We start from the raw sequence: 14,002 nt of genomic DNA on the forward strand, positions 1-14,002 counted from the left end.
GGATGTGTGATGTTGATGTGACATTTCCAGGACTGTGTGTGTAACCTTTAAACCTGACACACATCACAGCAGCTTTGAAGTGGCCTCCACAAAGAGCAGGGGGGGGAAGACCACAGGTTAAAAGGGAGGCCAGATGCCACTGACAGAAATTGGGACCTCAGTTGGACGTAGGCTCACATAGCCTAGTGTTAGAGTATAACAGTAACTTTCCCATTATTATTTCAAATCTAAACCAATATGAGGTGGAACAGGTTTCTGTGTGTTCGGCAGGTTTAACAGTTTCAACTCTCAACAATTGATTACAATTCCATTAATTTATTTAACTCACTTTGGAGTGGAAAGAGGTAGAGTTTCAGCTTGCTGTCTGGGACTAAAAGTGGGAGTCTCTCTGGAGGAGGGGATGTCAGAGAGGGTGTGCAGCAATAACAGTGTGATGCAGGCACGGAGGACTGTGGAACAACTACGAGTGGAGGCAAGCATGGAGAGGATCAAGGTGAGAGTACACTAAAGTAGCCTGTGTGTAATGATTTAGTTGGAAGTAGAATTTCAAATTAATTTGGAGAATGACAATTTTATTGATCAATACTTTCATTTGATGAATCAAAAATACGAAATTGTGGGAGCAGTGCAGAGCAGTCTGATGCAGAACGGATCAAGGAAAATGTGAACTTACCCCAACACTCATCTTAGGACACATCAATAACTGTGTATTGGGCATCACCTTTCTTCTGAATGTACAATAACCTCAGCTTTGAGACAATCTTTAAGTTATGGCTGTTCCTTACTTCTTCCTCCCAGATCTCCACAGCAGCTGCCCAGCTGGTGCAGTACTGTCAGGAGCACAGTCGCAGTGACCCCCTCCTCACCGGCATCTCTGCCTCCTCCAACCCCTTCAAAGACAAGAAGACCTGTGTCCTGCTGTAGAAAGGCTGCCCCAGGTCACTGCTCTCTGGTGCTGCATTCAACAGTGCTTCATCAGGAACAGTGAAACGTTTTGATGCCAGGCTGCGTCAACATGTCCTACTTCATCATGCCAGACAAGACATTAACGTGTTGGCTAAAGCAGAACCTGACTGGTTGGTACAGTATTGGTCATGTTGTAACTTTAGCATGTGGCTTGCAGTCCAGAATGTCTCAATAACAAAGGAGAGCAAACTGTTTCTTCTTGACATTACAGAGGTACACTGGTTAACAATGAATTCATTGAGTGTAAACATTTTATTCATAACAAAAGAAGTCACACATTGCATATTCACAAATGCATATTTACAAAATCTGAATCATTTGGGTATTTCTATGCAGTCAGAGGACTCTTGCAGCAGGTGAAGAAGGGTTGCAGATAAGGAGTTGGCATGGAGATTGATTGTTGCTAAGGACAGTGTGTGTAATAAAATAAAATAAACTTGTAACAAATAATTAGTGAACAATGCAGTACTATTGGGTTTTGCACTCAAATGAGCCACTTGAGCGAGGTGGATGCTGGGACACTACAGATTCAAATCAAAGTTGATTTTGTCACGTGTGTAACGGTACAGCGCTTTCCTCAACAGTGCAGAATTAAATAAAAACGTTAAGAGTTGGTAAAGTAGTTACCCTAAGAGAGAATCACAAAGAGGAAGAACTCAAACCAGTGTAATTGACAAACAAGTGCTGTGGTACTGAGTAGAAGAACGCCACTACACACATTATGACAGTTCGACCAAAATACTTTACAATCAGTGTGTCAGAACGGCTTGACTGATTCTTTCCATTGTGTTTCCGAATCTGTTTCAATTGTCAATGAGAAAAATACTTAATCTATTTTCTAGAGACCAACTGTCTGGAATGTCATTTTAATTAACAAGCTAAAACCAGGTCATTGCAAAATCAAATCATGTACAAGTGTTTAAAACCCTTCAGTAGTGCTGTGCCTCAAATTAACTCCCAAATCCAGTTTATGTGAAATCGTTTGAACGAGTGCTGGGTCAACAACACAGGGACACAGACAGAACTACACCATGAAGTACTATTATCTTAGGCCTTTTACATTAGTTAAGGAAGCCTTTGTGTTCTTTTCTTATTTTCTTTGATAAAATACATGGGAATCACACAGACATACTAAATATGTTTGGCTTGTATATAGTTTTTTGGGTAAAGCTAAGAGCACTGGTCCTTCACGTCAACATTCTCACAGCATACAGTATGAGAAAGTATATCATTTAAATGACAGACCATTATACGTCAGTCATCTTGCATCACTTCAGGAACGTAAGTAGATTAGGGTGGGTGTGGCCCCCCTCACCTCCTGACCCTCCACACCTCCACACACATTTCTCCTGACGCGATCGCCAGCACTCCTGCTTCGACACTCAACTACAGAGAGAGAGAGAGAACAGAGAGAGACAGAGAGAGAGCAACAGAGAGAGAGCGAGAGAGAGAGAGCGAGAGAGACAGAGAGAGAGAGAGAGAGAGAGCGAGAGAGGAACAGAGCGAGAGAGCGAGAGAGAGCGAGAGAGGAACAGAGAGAGGAACAGAGAGAGAGCGAGAGAGGAACAGAGAGAGAGCGAGAGAGGAACAGAGAGAGAGCGAGAGAGGAACAGAGAGAGAGCGAGAGAGGAACAGAGAGAGCGAGAGAGGAACAGAGAGAGAGCAGAGAGGAACAGAGAGAAGAGCGAGAGAGGAACAGAGAGAGAGCGAACAGAGAGAGAGAGAGCGAGAGAGGAGCGAGACAGAGAGGAAGAGAGAGCGAGAGAGGAACAGAGAGAGAGCGAGAGAGAGAGGAACAGAGAGAGAGAGAGCGAGAGAGAGAGCGAGAGAGAACAGAGAGAGAGCGAGAGAGGAACAGAGAGAGAGCGAGAGGAACAGAGAGAGAGCGGAGAGAGCGAGAGGAACAGAGAGAGAGCGAGACAGAACAGAGAGAGAGCAGAACAGAGAGAGAGCGAGAGAACAGAGAGAGAGAGAGAGGAACAGAGAGAGAGCGAGAGAGGAACAGAGAGAGAGCGAGAGGAACAGGAACAGAGAGGAGAGAGAGAGCGAGAGAGGAACAGAGAGAGAGCGAGAGAGGAACAGAGAGAGAGCGAGAGAGGAACAGAGAGAGGGAACAGAGAGAGAGAGAGAACAGAGAGAACAGAGAGAGAGGAACAGAGAGAGAGAGAGAGGAACAGGGAACAGAGAGAGAGCGAGAGAGGGAGAACAGAGAGAGAGGAACAGAGAGAGAGAGAGAGAGCGGAGAGGAACAGAGAGAGAGCGAGAGAGGGAACAGAGAGAGAGCGAGAGAGGAACAGAGAGAGAGCGAGAGAGGAACAGAGAGAGAGCGAGAGAGGAACAGAGACAGAGAGAGAGAGCGAGAGAGGAACAGAGAGAGAGAGGAACAGAGAGAGGAACAGAGAGGGAACAGAGAGGAACAGAGAGAGAGCGAGAGAGGAACAGAGAGAGCGCGAGAGGGGAACAGAGAGAGAGCGAGAGGGGAACAGAGAGAGAGCGAGAGGGGAACAGAGAGAGAGCGAGAGAGGAACAGATCTTTCTTCTTTCAGATCAAGGTAGGAGGCTAAGGAGAGGACTATCAGCCATCAGAATCTCAAAAGGAACATTTGATGAGAGACTCACCCCATTGACGCCTGCTTGGTGGTGCAGTGTGCACAGCGTCCTTGGAGGGGCACAGGGGAGGTGCACCTGGAAGATGAATGGTTGATAAGATAGGAACAGGGAATGAAGAAACATGGATGTGTTCATTCATGTCATCAATGCACACACTCTTTGATAATGGTTTAATGTTGTTTGTAACCGAATGGGCAGTGAAAATGATTTTCCTCTTTGAGGACAATAAAGTAGCCCATCCATGTATTTAAAACCCCCAAACAGAACACCATTACAACAGAGCTGAATAGATATTACTACACATGTTCAAATAATTATTGTACGGTGACGCCAAAGAAAAAGAACCATCCTCAGATGGACAATAAAGACATTCTATTCTAGTGGGCTCCAGGGTGGGGGTGCTCACATCACTCAATGATTCCCTAGCTGATCCAACCCTGCATTTCTCGGTTGTCGTAGGAAGAAAATGCTGACGCGCAAACAGTGAGCTGCTTTACCAGTGTGCACATTATTATGTGCAGAAGCATTTGTTAAAAACACTGACTGAGGCCCAGAATATGGACCTAATATGAAATAATGATATGAAATTCTCTTTTTGGTTTCTGTCATGGTAGGACGCAGATATAATATTGCTGGAATTTGTTTTGCATGTGCCTGGGCACTCCCAGGTGGGTAGAGATTTCACTTAAGGACCAATGGAATGGTCGGAAATAATCTAACTCCGCCCAACCGGGGCACCGAGCCATGTAAAACATCACCACGGTCCATGTCGCTGTTGCTTTCGGTCTCACATACTGAATGCTCTGGCTATTGGCAGCCGTCCTCGCCCAATCGCGTTGTAGCACTGCTCATACTACAAGATACACAATCAACATTTCTGACGTCAAAAAATTATCGGGACCTCCGACAAGGGTCTGGAGAATGGAACAGCAATCATCGGTGAGTCCTTGACCCGCTCAAACAAACTACATGAGTGCAGACGTACTGATCCTAGTCCAAATTAATACGATTTCACCTCGATCATGAAAATTATTCTGGGACAGCAAAAACGTGGCGAATTCATGGCAAAATCGTGTAGTGTATGCCTGGCATAAACCAGAAAGAACGCCATGCCCACCATTGTTTCACAGCATTCAGACTGGTTTAACCAGGCTAACAGGAAGTACCTTGATGGTGCGGTCAGCGGAGCAGGTGTAGAGGCTCCCAGGGGACCTGTGAATGCCAGTGACCAGTGAGGTGTGTCCCACGTCGAACTGGGAGAGGGGCTTGAAGAAACCGGCCTGCATGGAGAAGGCATGGAGCATGCCCTGGTTGTCCCCCGCCCACACCTCACTGTCACTGTAGCACATTGACAGCAGGTAGGAGCCCAGCTGGGAAGAGAGAAGACAAACCAGAATGAAGACACACATACTAACATATTATAGCCTGGTCCTGGATCTGTTTGTGCCAACTCCTGTCATTGTTGAACCAAATAAGACAAAACAGCACAAGAGGAAGGGTGAGAAATTCAGGAACTTGTCTGTCGGCCCTGCATTAAAGACCAAAATGAGTTAAAGAACATTTTTATAAATAAAAAAAAAAGTATACCAGTTTAATTTAAGGACCAAAACTTGACAGCTGTGACAGAGATTTGCGATGTACCGAAACTATGGCACATGGTTAATGAACTGATATGCAAAACGACACCGGATTCAAAATGTAGAATGTTTTAATTATTATACAAACTTCTTGCAACCCATAGAATGTTATATATATGGGGGGATTCAACCATTCCAGCTCTGTAGATGTTGCTGTGAAGAGACTTGTTTTGGTACTGTCCACATGTAGCTTGTTTTTGGTCGCAGGTTCAGGAATGGCTGAAAAAGTTTACCTGGAGCCAACTCTGCAAATAGCACTGCTGGGTGGTTTGAGGAGTTATAGTCAATCAATCAATAACATAATACTTTTAGTAAAACATCTTTCATTTACAATCTGTAGAAACTATAACAGAAAGGTTGGAAAAGCATTCCAGCTGAAGCTGGTTGAGATAATGCCAAGAGTATACAAAGCTGTCATCAAGGCAAATGGTGGCTACTTTGAAGAATCTCAAATTTAAAATATATTTTGATTTGTTTTACACTTTCTTGGTTACGACATGATTCCATGTGTTATTTCATAGTTTTGAGGTCTTCACTATTAGTTTACAATGTAGAAAATAGTAAAAATAAAGAAAAACCATGGAATGAATAGGTGTGTTCAAACCTTTGACTGGTACTGTATGTATATTATTATATATAAATAAATAACAGTATTCATTTTTATATCCATGTCTACACATACCTGTGATGACTTGAAGTACCCAAAAATAATTTGAAAGTCTCCAGTAATATACCCTCCATTTGCAACCCTAAATATAATACTACTCTTATACTGTGTGTATGCGTGTTTGTACCTGTAGTTTCTGTAGGGTTTTCCCTGCTCTTCGGTCGTAGATGACCACAGTGCGGTCTTTACTCCCAGAAAGGATGTACTGCTCATCCGCTACCAGGCACAGCACCGCGTTGCTATGGAGACGCAGGCTCTTTACCAGAGGTGCCGCCACTGCAGTGCAGACAGATCATGACCTCATCATCCAGCGACATTTGACAATGTTAGTCTGTCTAATTCCATAAACCCATTGATAGTTTCTGGATTTGCTCTAATCAGATGATATATTCTGAATGGGCAGTTCATTTGGCCAACCAAAGGATAACACATATATAAATATAAATAACTAGAACAGGTAAAGTTCCTTAGTCCAATTACCCCTCAGTAAGTCTATTTCTATACGATAACCATTAGTATTGTTTGTGTTCACTTTTATCAACTGATATAATCTAATTTAATAGAACAGAGACTACAAGTACCCATCTTATGAATCACTCACCTCTTGTGTCGTAGACGCTGACCTTCTTGTCGTAGGTGCCGGCCAGCAGCATGTCCTTCTGGGGGAGGGCCAGGCAGAGCACGGCAGCCCGGGCCATGATTAGGCCCCTCTCAGCTCCTTGGGCCCCCAGGTCCCATAGCCGCACTGTGCTGTCGAAGGAGCCCGAGGCCAGCAGGGGTCCCCGGGCCGCCAGGCACCACACCCAGCCTTTGTGGGTGCTGAAGAGGCCCTGGCCCCCCAGTGTATGGAGCAGCCTGCCCGTGGAGCCCCCTCCCCCTAGGTCCCACAGGTTCACGTTCCTGTCACGGGAGCCTGAGGCACACAACGCCCCATCGCCCCCTACCAAGAGGACCGAGTTTACCTCAGCGATGTGCCCCGAGGGGAGGGAGAGGCGCTCCAGGGCTGGGGGAGGACTGGGAGTGCGGCTGGACCTGTTTTTCTCCCCCTCGCTTCCCAATCTCAGGCCCGCTATGTAATCTTGACCGTCTCTATCTGCCAAAACTCCCACTCTCTCCTCCACCTCGATGGCCTCCAGGACACCTTGTTCGTCATCTCTCTCCTCCTCTATCAGGGCCTCGGCTGCAGCCTCCTGCCTCTCCTCCCCAACTCCCGGCATATCTCCCTCCTCTAGCAACTCCTCCCTATCCCATGCTACCGCCATCACGCCCTCCACTTGAAAACCCACTTCATCTACCCCTTCATCCACTTGGGGTCTGCCCTCTTCCACCTCCTCCCACTCTCCAATCCCTTCCTCTGCCAGGGCCTCTCTATCCCTTTCCCTCTCCTGGGCCCTCTCCACCTCTCTCTCCCTCTCTGCCTGCTCGGCTTCCCTGGCAGCCCTCTCCCCCTGGCCCGTCCAGCAAGTGATCAGCTCCTCCATCTCCAGGCAGGCCGAGGGCCAGTCAAAGCCATCTCGTGGCCCCACGGGGAAGGAAGCTCTGGGGCCAGTTAGCCTGCGTGCCCGCAACTGCCACGCCGTGCTGTCCTTACCCACATTTCCCAGGGTGTGACACACCTGTAGAGGGAGAGACATGAACCCGATTCACACTGTAGGACTGGCCTGAATAGTACTAGGCTGGCTTGGAAATTTTATTTTCTCAAGATCCTTTCCAGCAGCCATCATGGATGTGTAACCAGGTCATGACAGCACAGTACTGCCCTCAAACATTTATTTTTTCAAATGTCCCTAGCCTAGCATGGTTTCCAGTCTTTTATGGCATTAGCCAACTCTGTCATCAAGGGAAACAGATCTGTCATCAAGCAGAAACAGATCGGCATCCAGGAAAGGTATGACGCTGTCCACTGACACACACCTGTGGCAGGACCGTGATGACACACTGTGCCGAGAGGTGCGAGGCGATGCGAGCCACCATCTCCCACGGCAACGACAGCAAGCCGCTTCCTTCAGCAGACGGGGAGGGGCTCGGTTCAGTAGAAGGGAGCTGAGAGCCTGGGGGCAGCCTGTGAAAAATACGTGTGTGTTATACCCTTCTTACACATCTGTGTCAACCCAAACTGTACAGGCGCTGACACGTTGTCACATTGTCTTTTCCAGCACGGTTCCAGCTACTATGGCGGGTGCATCAAAACCAAGGCAGCAGTGCTCATTAATGCACTACTAAGTATAATGGAACTGTTCTGAAAGCAGGAAGACTGTTGTGAGGGTCAGAGGTACTAACCCCAGCTGTCCAGGCCTGGAGGCTTCATTGGAGGGCTGTTTCAGTGGTGCCGATTTAGCTTCTTTCTCCCCTCTCCCGGCCCCTGCCTCATCATGCCCCACAGTGACCCGAGGCTCAGACATCCACTCCACTTACTGCAGGAGAGTGCATCATACATTCGTTTAATTTCAGACTCTCAGCTAAGGCGGTCCATCATTGACTGGCACAATCAAATTGTCAATAGGGTCATGATTGTGCATTCATTGCTAACAAACAGAATACCTACAGTAAAAACAAGTAACATCTATACACCACAGTGGTAACGGAACTTTATAACGTTAATTGCCCTTGTAATTTGACAGATACCGGCAACAAGTGTAATGTAGTGTAAAGTGTAATGTAAAGTGTAATGTAGTGTAATGTGTAATGTAAAGTGTAATGTAGTGTAATGTAGTGTGTAATGTAAAGTGTAATGTAGTGTAATGTGTAATGTAAAGTGTAATGTAGTGTAATGTAGTGTAATGTGTAATGTAAAGTGTAATGTAGTGTAATGTAGTGTGTAATGTAAAGTGTAATGTAGTGTAATGTGTAATGTAAAGTGTAATGCTAGCAAGCTAGTTAGATGATGCACTTACCCACACTTCCCTATGTCACTTATGGGGAGGTCCGACAGACAGTTCATTTGACAGCAGTAGCCTTAGTCAGTCCTCGTATGCCTTCTCTTGTTTTAACTGTATAATGAATATTCTCAATATGAGCACGGTGCGAGACGAAAAAGCCTAACAGATAGACAGCGACGGTTACTACCGGGCGTTGGCTGGTACCATACTATCAGTGTCAAGCACGCTAACTTGCAAGATGGTCTTTGTTTGCCAATCAAGCGAGTAATCCTGGAACTGATCACATGCACAAGTTCACAACTGTGCTAATCAGCTCCTCGATATTTAAAGAAAATACTGACTGATTCTTCTTCTCTAAAAAATCAGTTAGAAATGAGTTGCTAGCTACAGTCAGAAGTTGATCCTTCATTCAAATTAGGTTTCCACTAGCTAGATAGCTGTATTGTAAAAACAAGGTGAGCAGTGTGGTTAAGGTTACGTTTAAAATGAGATTTTAATAAGATAAATTCTAGAAATAGGTACGGTTTATGACTGCCAGTGACGCGACGACCCTAACAAATGGGGTTTCTTTTCCGGCGCATTCGACATTTCGTCATTGGCCTAAATTGTAAACAAACCACAATCTGTTTTTTTGTATGGTTATTTGTTTGTACACTAGCTGTTTATTGGCTTTTGTAAATTGTATTGTTAATTTAAGTTTTAAAAAATGTAAGTCAAAAGGATCAGCATAGGATCAGTTTTGACAATGGTTTACAATAATTGCATTCATACATTGAATGATAGGTCTGCACATTAAGCATAATCCATAGATTGTCAGGCAGCTGTCGGAGGGTTGTAGAACAAGCTGAGTTCAGATCCTCTCTTTTTTTAAATTTCACCTTTACGACCTGGCCAAGATAAAGCAAAGCAATTCGACACACAACAGTTATACATGGAATAAACAAAACAATAATAAAACAGTAGAACAAAAAAAACAAGTCTATATACAGTGAGTGCAGATGAGTTAAGGCAATATACAGTCCATGGTGGCAAAGTAATTACAATATAGCAATTAAACACTGGAATGGTAGATGTGCAGAAGATGAACGTGCAAGTAGATACTGGGGTGCAAAGGAGCAAGATAGATAAAGTATGGGGATGAGGTAGGTAGATGGGCTATGTACAGGTGCAGTGATCTGTGAGCTGCTCTGGCAGCTGGTGCTTAAAGCTTGTGAGGGATATGTGTCTCCAGCTTCAAAGATTTTTCAGTTCATTCCAGTCATTTATTTTATTTCTGTTATTTTACCAGGTAAGTTGACTGAGAACACGTTCTCATTTGCAGCAACGACCTGTGGAATAGTTACAGGGGAGGGGGATGAATGAGCCTATTGTAACCTGGGGGTTATTAGGTGACAGTGATGGTTTGAGGGCCAGATTGGGAATTTAGCCAGGACACCGGGGTTAACACGACTACTCTTACGATAAGTGCCATGGGATCTTTAATGACCTCCGAGTCAGGACCCCCCGTTTAACGTCCCATCGAAAGACAGGACCCAACACAGGGCAGTGTCCCCAATCACTGCCCTGGGGCATTGGGATATTTTTTTAGACCAGAGGAGTGCCTCCTACTGGCCCTCCAACACCACATCCAGCAGCATCTGGTGCAAGTTGGTACATTAACAGAGAAATGCTATAATCAGAAGTTCTTCTAAATAAAAACAGTCCACATCAGTTTATTCCCAGCTTGATAGAAAACCTTTTATTTCCCCATTCACAAAAGTACACTAGAAAGCGATACATCAGTTAACATCCCACCTGCACCACAGTTGAGGAAAAAAATACCAGTACTACATGAAATTCATTCCTCAAGGCTGATATCTAGATTGAAACAAAAATACAGTTTTCACAATTCTTCCCTTCTTTCCCCAGGTATGCACCACGCTGTCTCCCCCTCTCAGTACTACCACTTTACATTAAAATTGACAAAATCAAATGGTCCGCTATAAAACAACGAAAACAAAAAAATTCTTTAAATAAAAAGAACATTACAGGGAAAAAACTTTTAAAGTCTAAAAAAAACTTTGTGCGCTTCTGCACAAAAACTAATGTAAAATAAAAATTAACATAAATAAAAAAACAAAATGAACATCTCAGCCTTGGAAAAAAGTAAAATGCCTCAACTTGTGGAACACTGTTAAACTTGAGAATAATAGATGGTTTTGAGATCAATGTTTTGCTAATATGATTTAAGAGATTTAACACCGTTCAACATTTTGACCCAATTCCTCCTGATAGGACCAGTATCACATTGGGAGCAGTGCAAGGACTGTGGCAATTAGCCAGTACCTCTGTGCACACCTATCCTACTCTCAACCTTGGTGGACCAGACACCCATCCACCAACACTTGCATTTCAGTTTACCCCTTTAGGATATGATTAAAGTGTCACCCTCTAAGGGTGGAAGTGGTTTACAAAAGCATGTAAAGATTCAAAATACTGTCAAATCAACCACTTATGTACAAGTGGGTTGGTGTTAAAATCCATGTTATATGGATAAATACACATCTGTATACAAGCTTCATTGAAATTGCATTTTCACAGGTACGCCTGACGCTTAAGGCAGTGTTTTCTTCACATTTTGAATATCTATTTTTGTGGTGCGGCGTAAGATAAAGATGTCCATAGTTTCATTGACTCGCTAAATCTCAGCTAAGCTTTGAAAGAGAACTGATGTACAACTGGCAATCACAAACTGAGATGGTAAAATATGACAAGTGTTGATGATACACAGGGTTTCTCCAATATCTCAGATGTGAGCTACATGTCCATCACCTTGCGGGAGGGCCGGTGCAAAGTTGAGTCTAAACGGCACACTTACAGTAAAATACAGACACAGGCTTACAGTAAAGTACAGACACACAACGAAATAGTCCGACGTGACAGACCGCCAGGCATTGACAAAATACAAGACAATCACTCCCTCACAAATGTTAATGTATCCAACCTCAGGAGAAACAGAAAGAGAATTAGGATCAGTATAATACCAAGACATATCCTAGACAGTATCAACGGGTTGAGGAAAACAGCAAACAGCCACCACCAACTGGACTAGAGACAGTTTTACCTGGACTTTTCATACTTCTACTAAAGATAGCCGCCCACTTTTATTATCACAGCATGCGTGGGTGCATTGCAATTGATGAAGCTCTTAAAGACGTCCCCCTAGAAGGGCATGTATCCGCCTTTAATAAGATAGTCAAATAAAGCGATTATGGAAAAGCATGCAACTCAAGGTTGTTTGGGACCATGGACGAGATATGCATTATGTATTATTATGATAGCCGACTGACTAGTCAAGGTCTTTTTCCATCTTCGTGGACTCATTTCATTCCCCCCTACATAGTCAGCATTCTGCTCACGTAGAAAAGGCTGGTCAATGTTCTGTTGGACTGTCTGGAAACACTGGTCGGAAGTACATTTCATACAAAATACTTCATATTCTGGCAGTCCTTCCCCTTTAAAAGGGCTTTCAAATTAAATCATACCCATTGATTCCTGACTATAACATATGCCTAATGCATTTAGCTCAACTGTCAGAACCCAAATTAAGCTTTTTTTTTAGCCCTGTTTGTTAATAATGTATACAAACACTGTATAGCCTCAAAACATGGTTAAAACGATAATCTTGATATAATGGACAGTCAGTCCCTGTATCCATTACTCTGTCCGTGAGGTTGAGAGTTGTTACATTTCTCCAGCCTCACATCCCTCAGCTGTTTACCACATCAGTGGCGGATTAGCCGTTTGGTATTGTTCAAAATGCTGATTGACCCTTTAAATCTATGGTCCTCTCCTTACCCTTTAAATCTATGGCCCTCTCCTTACCCTTTAAATCTATGGTCCCTCCCTTTAAATCTATGGTCCTCTACCCTTTAAATCTATGGCCCTCTCCTTACCCTTTAAATCTATGGCCCTCTCCTTACCCTTTAAATCTATGGCCCTCTCCTTACCCTTTAAATCTATGGCCCTCTCCTTACCCTTTAAATCTATGGCCCTCTCCTTACCCTTTAAATCTATGGCCCTCTCCTTACCCTTTAAATCTATTCCATCTGATTGCATTGCATGCCTTACTTTTAAACCAAGCATATGAACGGCGGCGTTAGGCTTAACCTAAAATTCTCATTTTGACCATTGCTTATACAATATCTTATTTATATCGTCTCTTACTTCAGCAAGCCATAACAGTTGTAAAAAAAAAACAAGTGCATAATATCAATTAGAACCAGCAACTGATTTATTCTAAAGTTCTTCCTGAAGCCTTGATGCTCTAGTCTAGACCATTGTAAATAACAGAAAAACTAAAGTAGCAGCAAAAGTGATTATGACTGGTTGCAGGGATGTGATTCTTCTATGGATTGAATCTTGCGTCTCTGAACTATGGCATCGCTGGATCTCGACACTGTAGAAAGCCACCCGTCCGGTTTGTTAGGTCTGGCGACGGGGAGGGCTGGTCACAGTACGATGGGGGTGGTGTTGTTACGTTGGAACGATAAGCTGACCACCATTGTTCCTAAATGTAAAAATCTACTTGTAACAATGAGATACACGTCACTTAAGAGGTTATCATTGCCATGCAAACCAATCAATCCCTTTATTGGAAAAATGACCTTTGTCAGTACTACAGTAAAATGATTCCTGGAAGGATTGTGTTTGTTGTAGTAAAACTATGAAAGGAAAAAAAAAGACTACATTTAAATTAGAATTTCTCTAAAAAAATATATAAAAAAAATAAAAGTAATTTCAAAAAGTAAAATTAATTCAGCAAATGTGGGAAAAGGAAGAAAACCTGTCTAAATAGACCTGTTTAATAGAGAATATGTCCTAATATGAACAGGTATGGTACTGTACTGTCTATGAACGCTTGAGTAGTAAAGGTGCAAATGACTCTTCTAGAACTCTCCCGTCATTACGTTGAAAAGCATTTCATGTTTTCCCCTCTGAGGCTAGGCTTCGGGAAGCTATTATAAAACATCAGCGCTACTTCAGTATCCCGCCCACAGCCTTTGTATAGATTATCAAATGACTATTGTAGAATGAATGCAAAGTGCTTGTGCACCGATTGGTCGTTCAGGCCAGGGCAACTACCTTCCCTTCCTGAACTAAGTCTACGTGTGCCAGTCTACATATTATGTGAGTTGTGTTTTTAAACTGTGGCTCCTGGGCTGGTTTTTAGATTTCTCCTTAATGTATTTATTCCGGGGTTG

The 14,002-nt window shown here is 43.7% G+C and overlaps 2 protein-coding genes across 2 annotated transcripts; one reads left to right on the plus strand and one right to left on the minus strand.

The window, feature by feature from the left end:
• On the plus strand, positions 1 to 1,413 carry LOC123999108 (guanine nucleotide-binding protein G(I)/G(S)/G(O) subunit gamma-12-like). Its single transcript, XM_046304521.1, has 2 exons — positions 1 to 493; positions 799 to 1,413. Exons 1-2 carry the CDS (start codon positions 401 to 403, stop codon positions 922 to 924), a joined length of 219 nt encoding a protein of 72 aa, XP_046160477.1. The 5' UTR covers positions 1 to 400; the 3' UTR covers positions 925 to 1,413.
• On the minus strand, positions 1,200 to 9,326 carry LOC123999106 (F-box/WD repeat-containing protein 9-like). The gene is made up of 8 exons (XM_046304519.1): positions 8,775 to 9,326; positions 8,161 to 8,294; positions 7,795 to 7,942; positions 6,482 to 7,496; positions 6,008 to 6,156; positions 4,743 to 4,946; positions 3,586 to 3,651; positions 1,200 to 2,352 (listed from the first exon to the last, which is right to left on the minus strand). Exons 2-8 carry the CDS (start codon positions 8,280 to 8,282, stop codon positions 2,278 to 2,280), a joined length of 1,779 nt encoding a protein of 592 aa, XP_046160475.1. The 5' UTR covers positions 8,283 to 8,294; positions 8,775 to 9,326; the 3' UTR covers positions 1,200 to 2,277.
• Positions 9,327 to 14,002: the final 4,676 nt, after the last annotated feature.

The sequence above is a fragment of the Oncorhynchus gorbuscha genome, linkage group LG16 (assembly GCF_021184085.1).
Source record: "Oncorhynchus gorbuscha isolate QuinsamMale2020 ecotype Even-year linkage group LG16, OgorEven_v1.0, whole genome shotgun sequence".
In the NCBI taxonomy this organism is placed as follows: Eukaryota; Metazoa; Chordata; class Actinopteri; order Salmoniformes; family Salmonidae; genus Oncorhynchus; species Oncorhynchus gorbuscha.

Coding starts and splice junctions, on each gene's coding strand:
- LOC123999106 (XM_046304519.1), bottom strand. CDS start 8,282: ATGTCTGAGCCTCGGGTCACTGTGGGGCATGATGAGGCAGGGGCCGGG. Junction 3,652..4,742: donor CCGCTGACCGCACCATCAAG/GTACTTCCTGTT, acceptor TTCATCTTCCAG/GTGCACCTCCCCTGTGCCCC. Junction 2,353..3,585: donor ACCAAGCAGGCGTCAATGGG/GTGAGTCTCTCA, acceptor CTCTCTCTGTAG/TTGAGTGTCGAAGCAGGAGT.
- LOC123999108 (XM_046304521.1), top strand. CDS start 401: ATGTCAGAGAGGGTGTGCAGCAATAACAGTGTGATGCAGGCACGGAGG. Junction 494..798: donor CAAGCATGGAGAGGATCAAG/GTGAGAGTACAC, acceptor TCTTCCTCCCAG/ATCTCCACAGCAGCTGCCCA.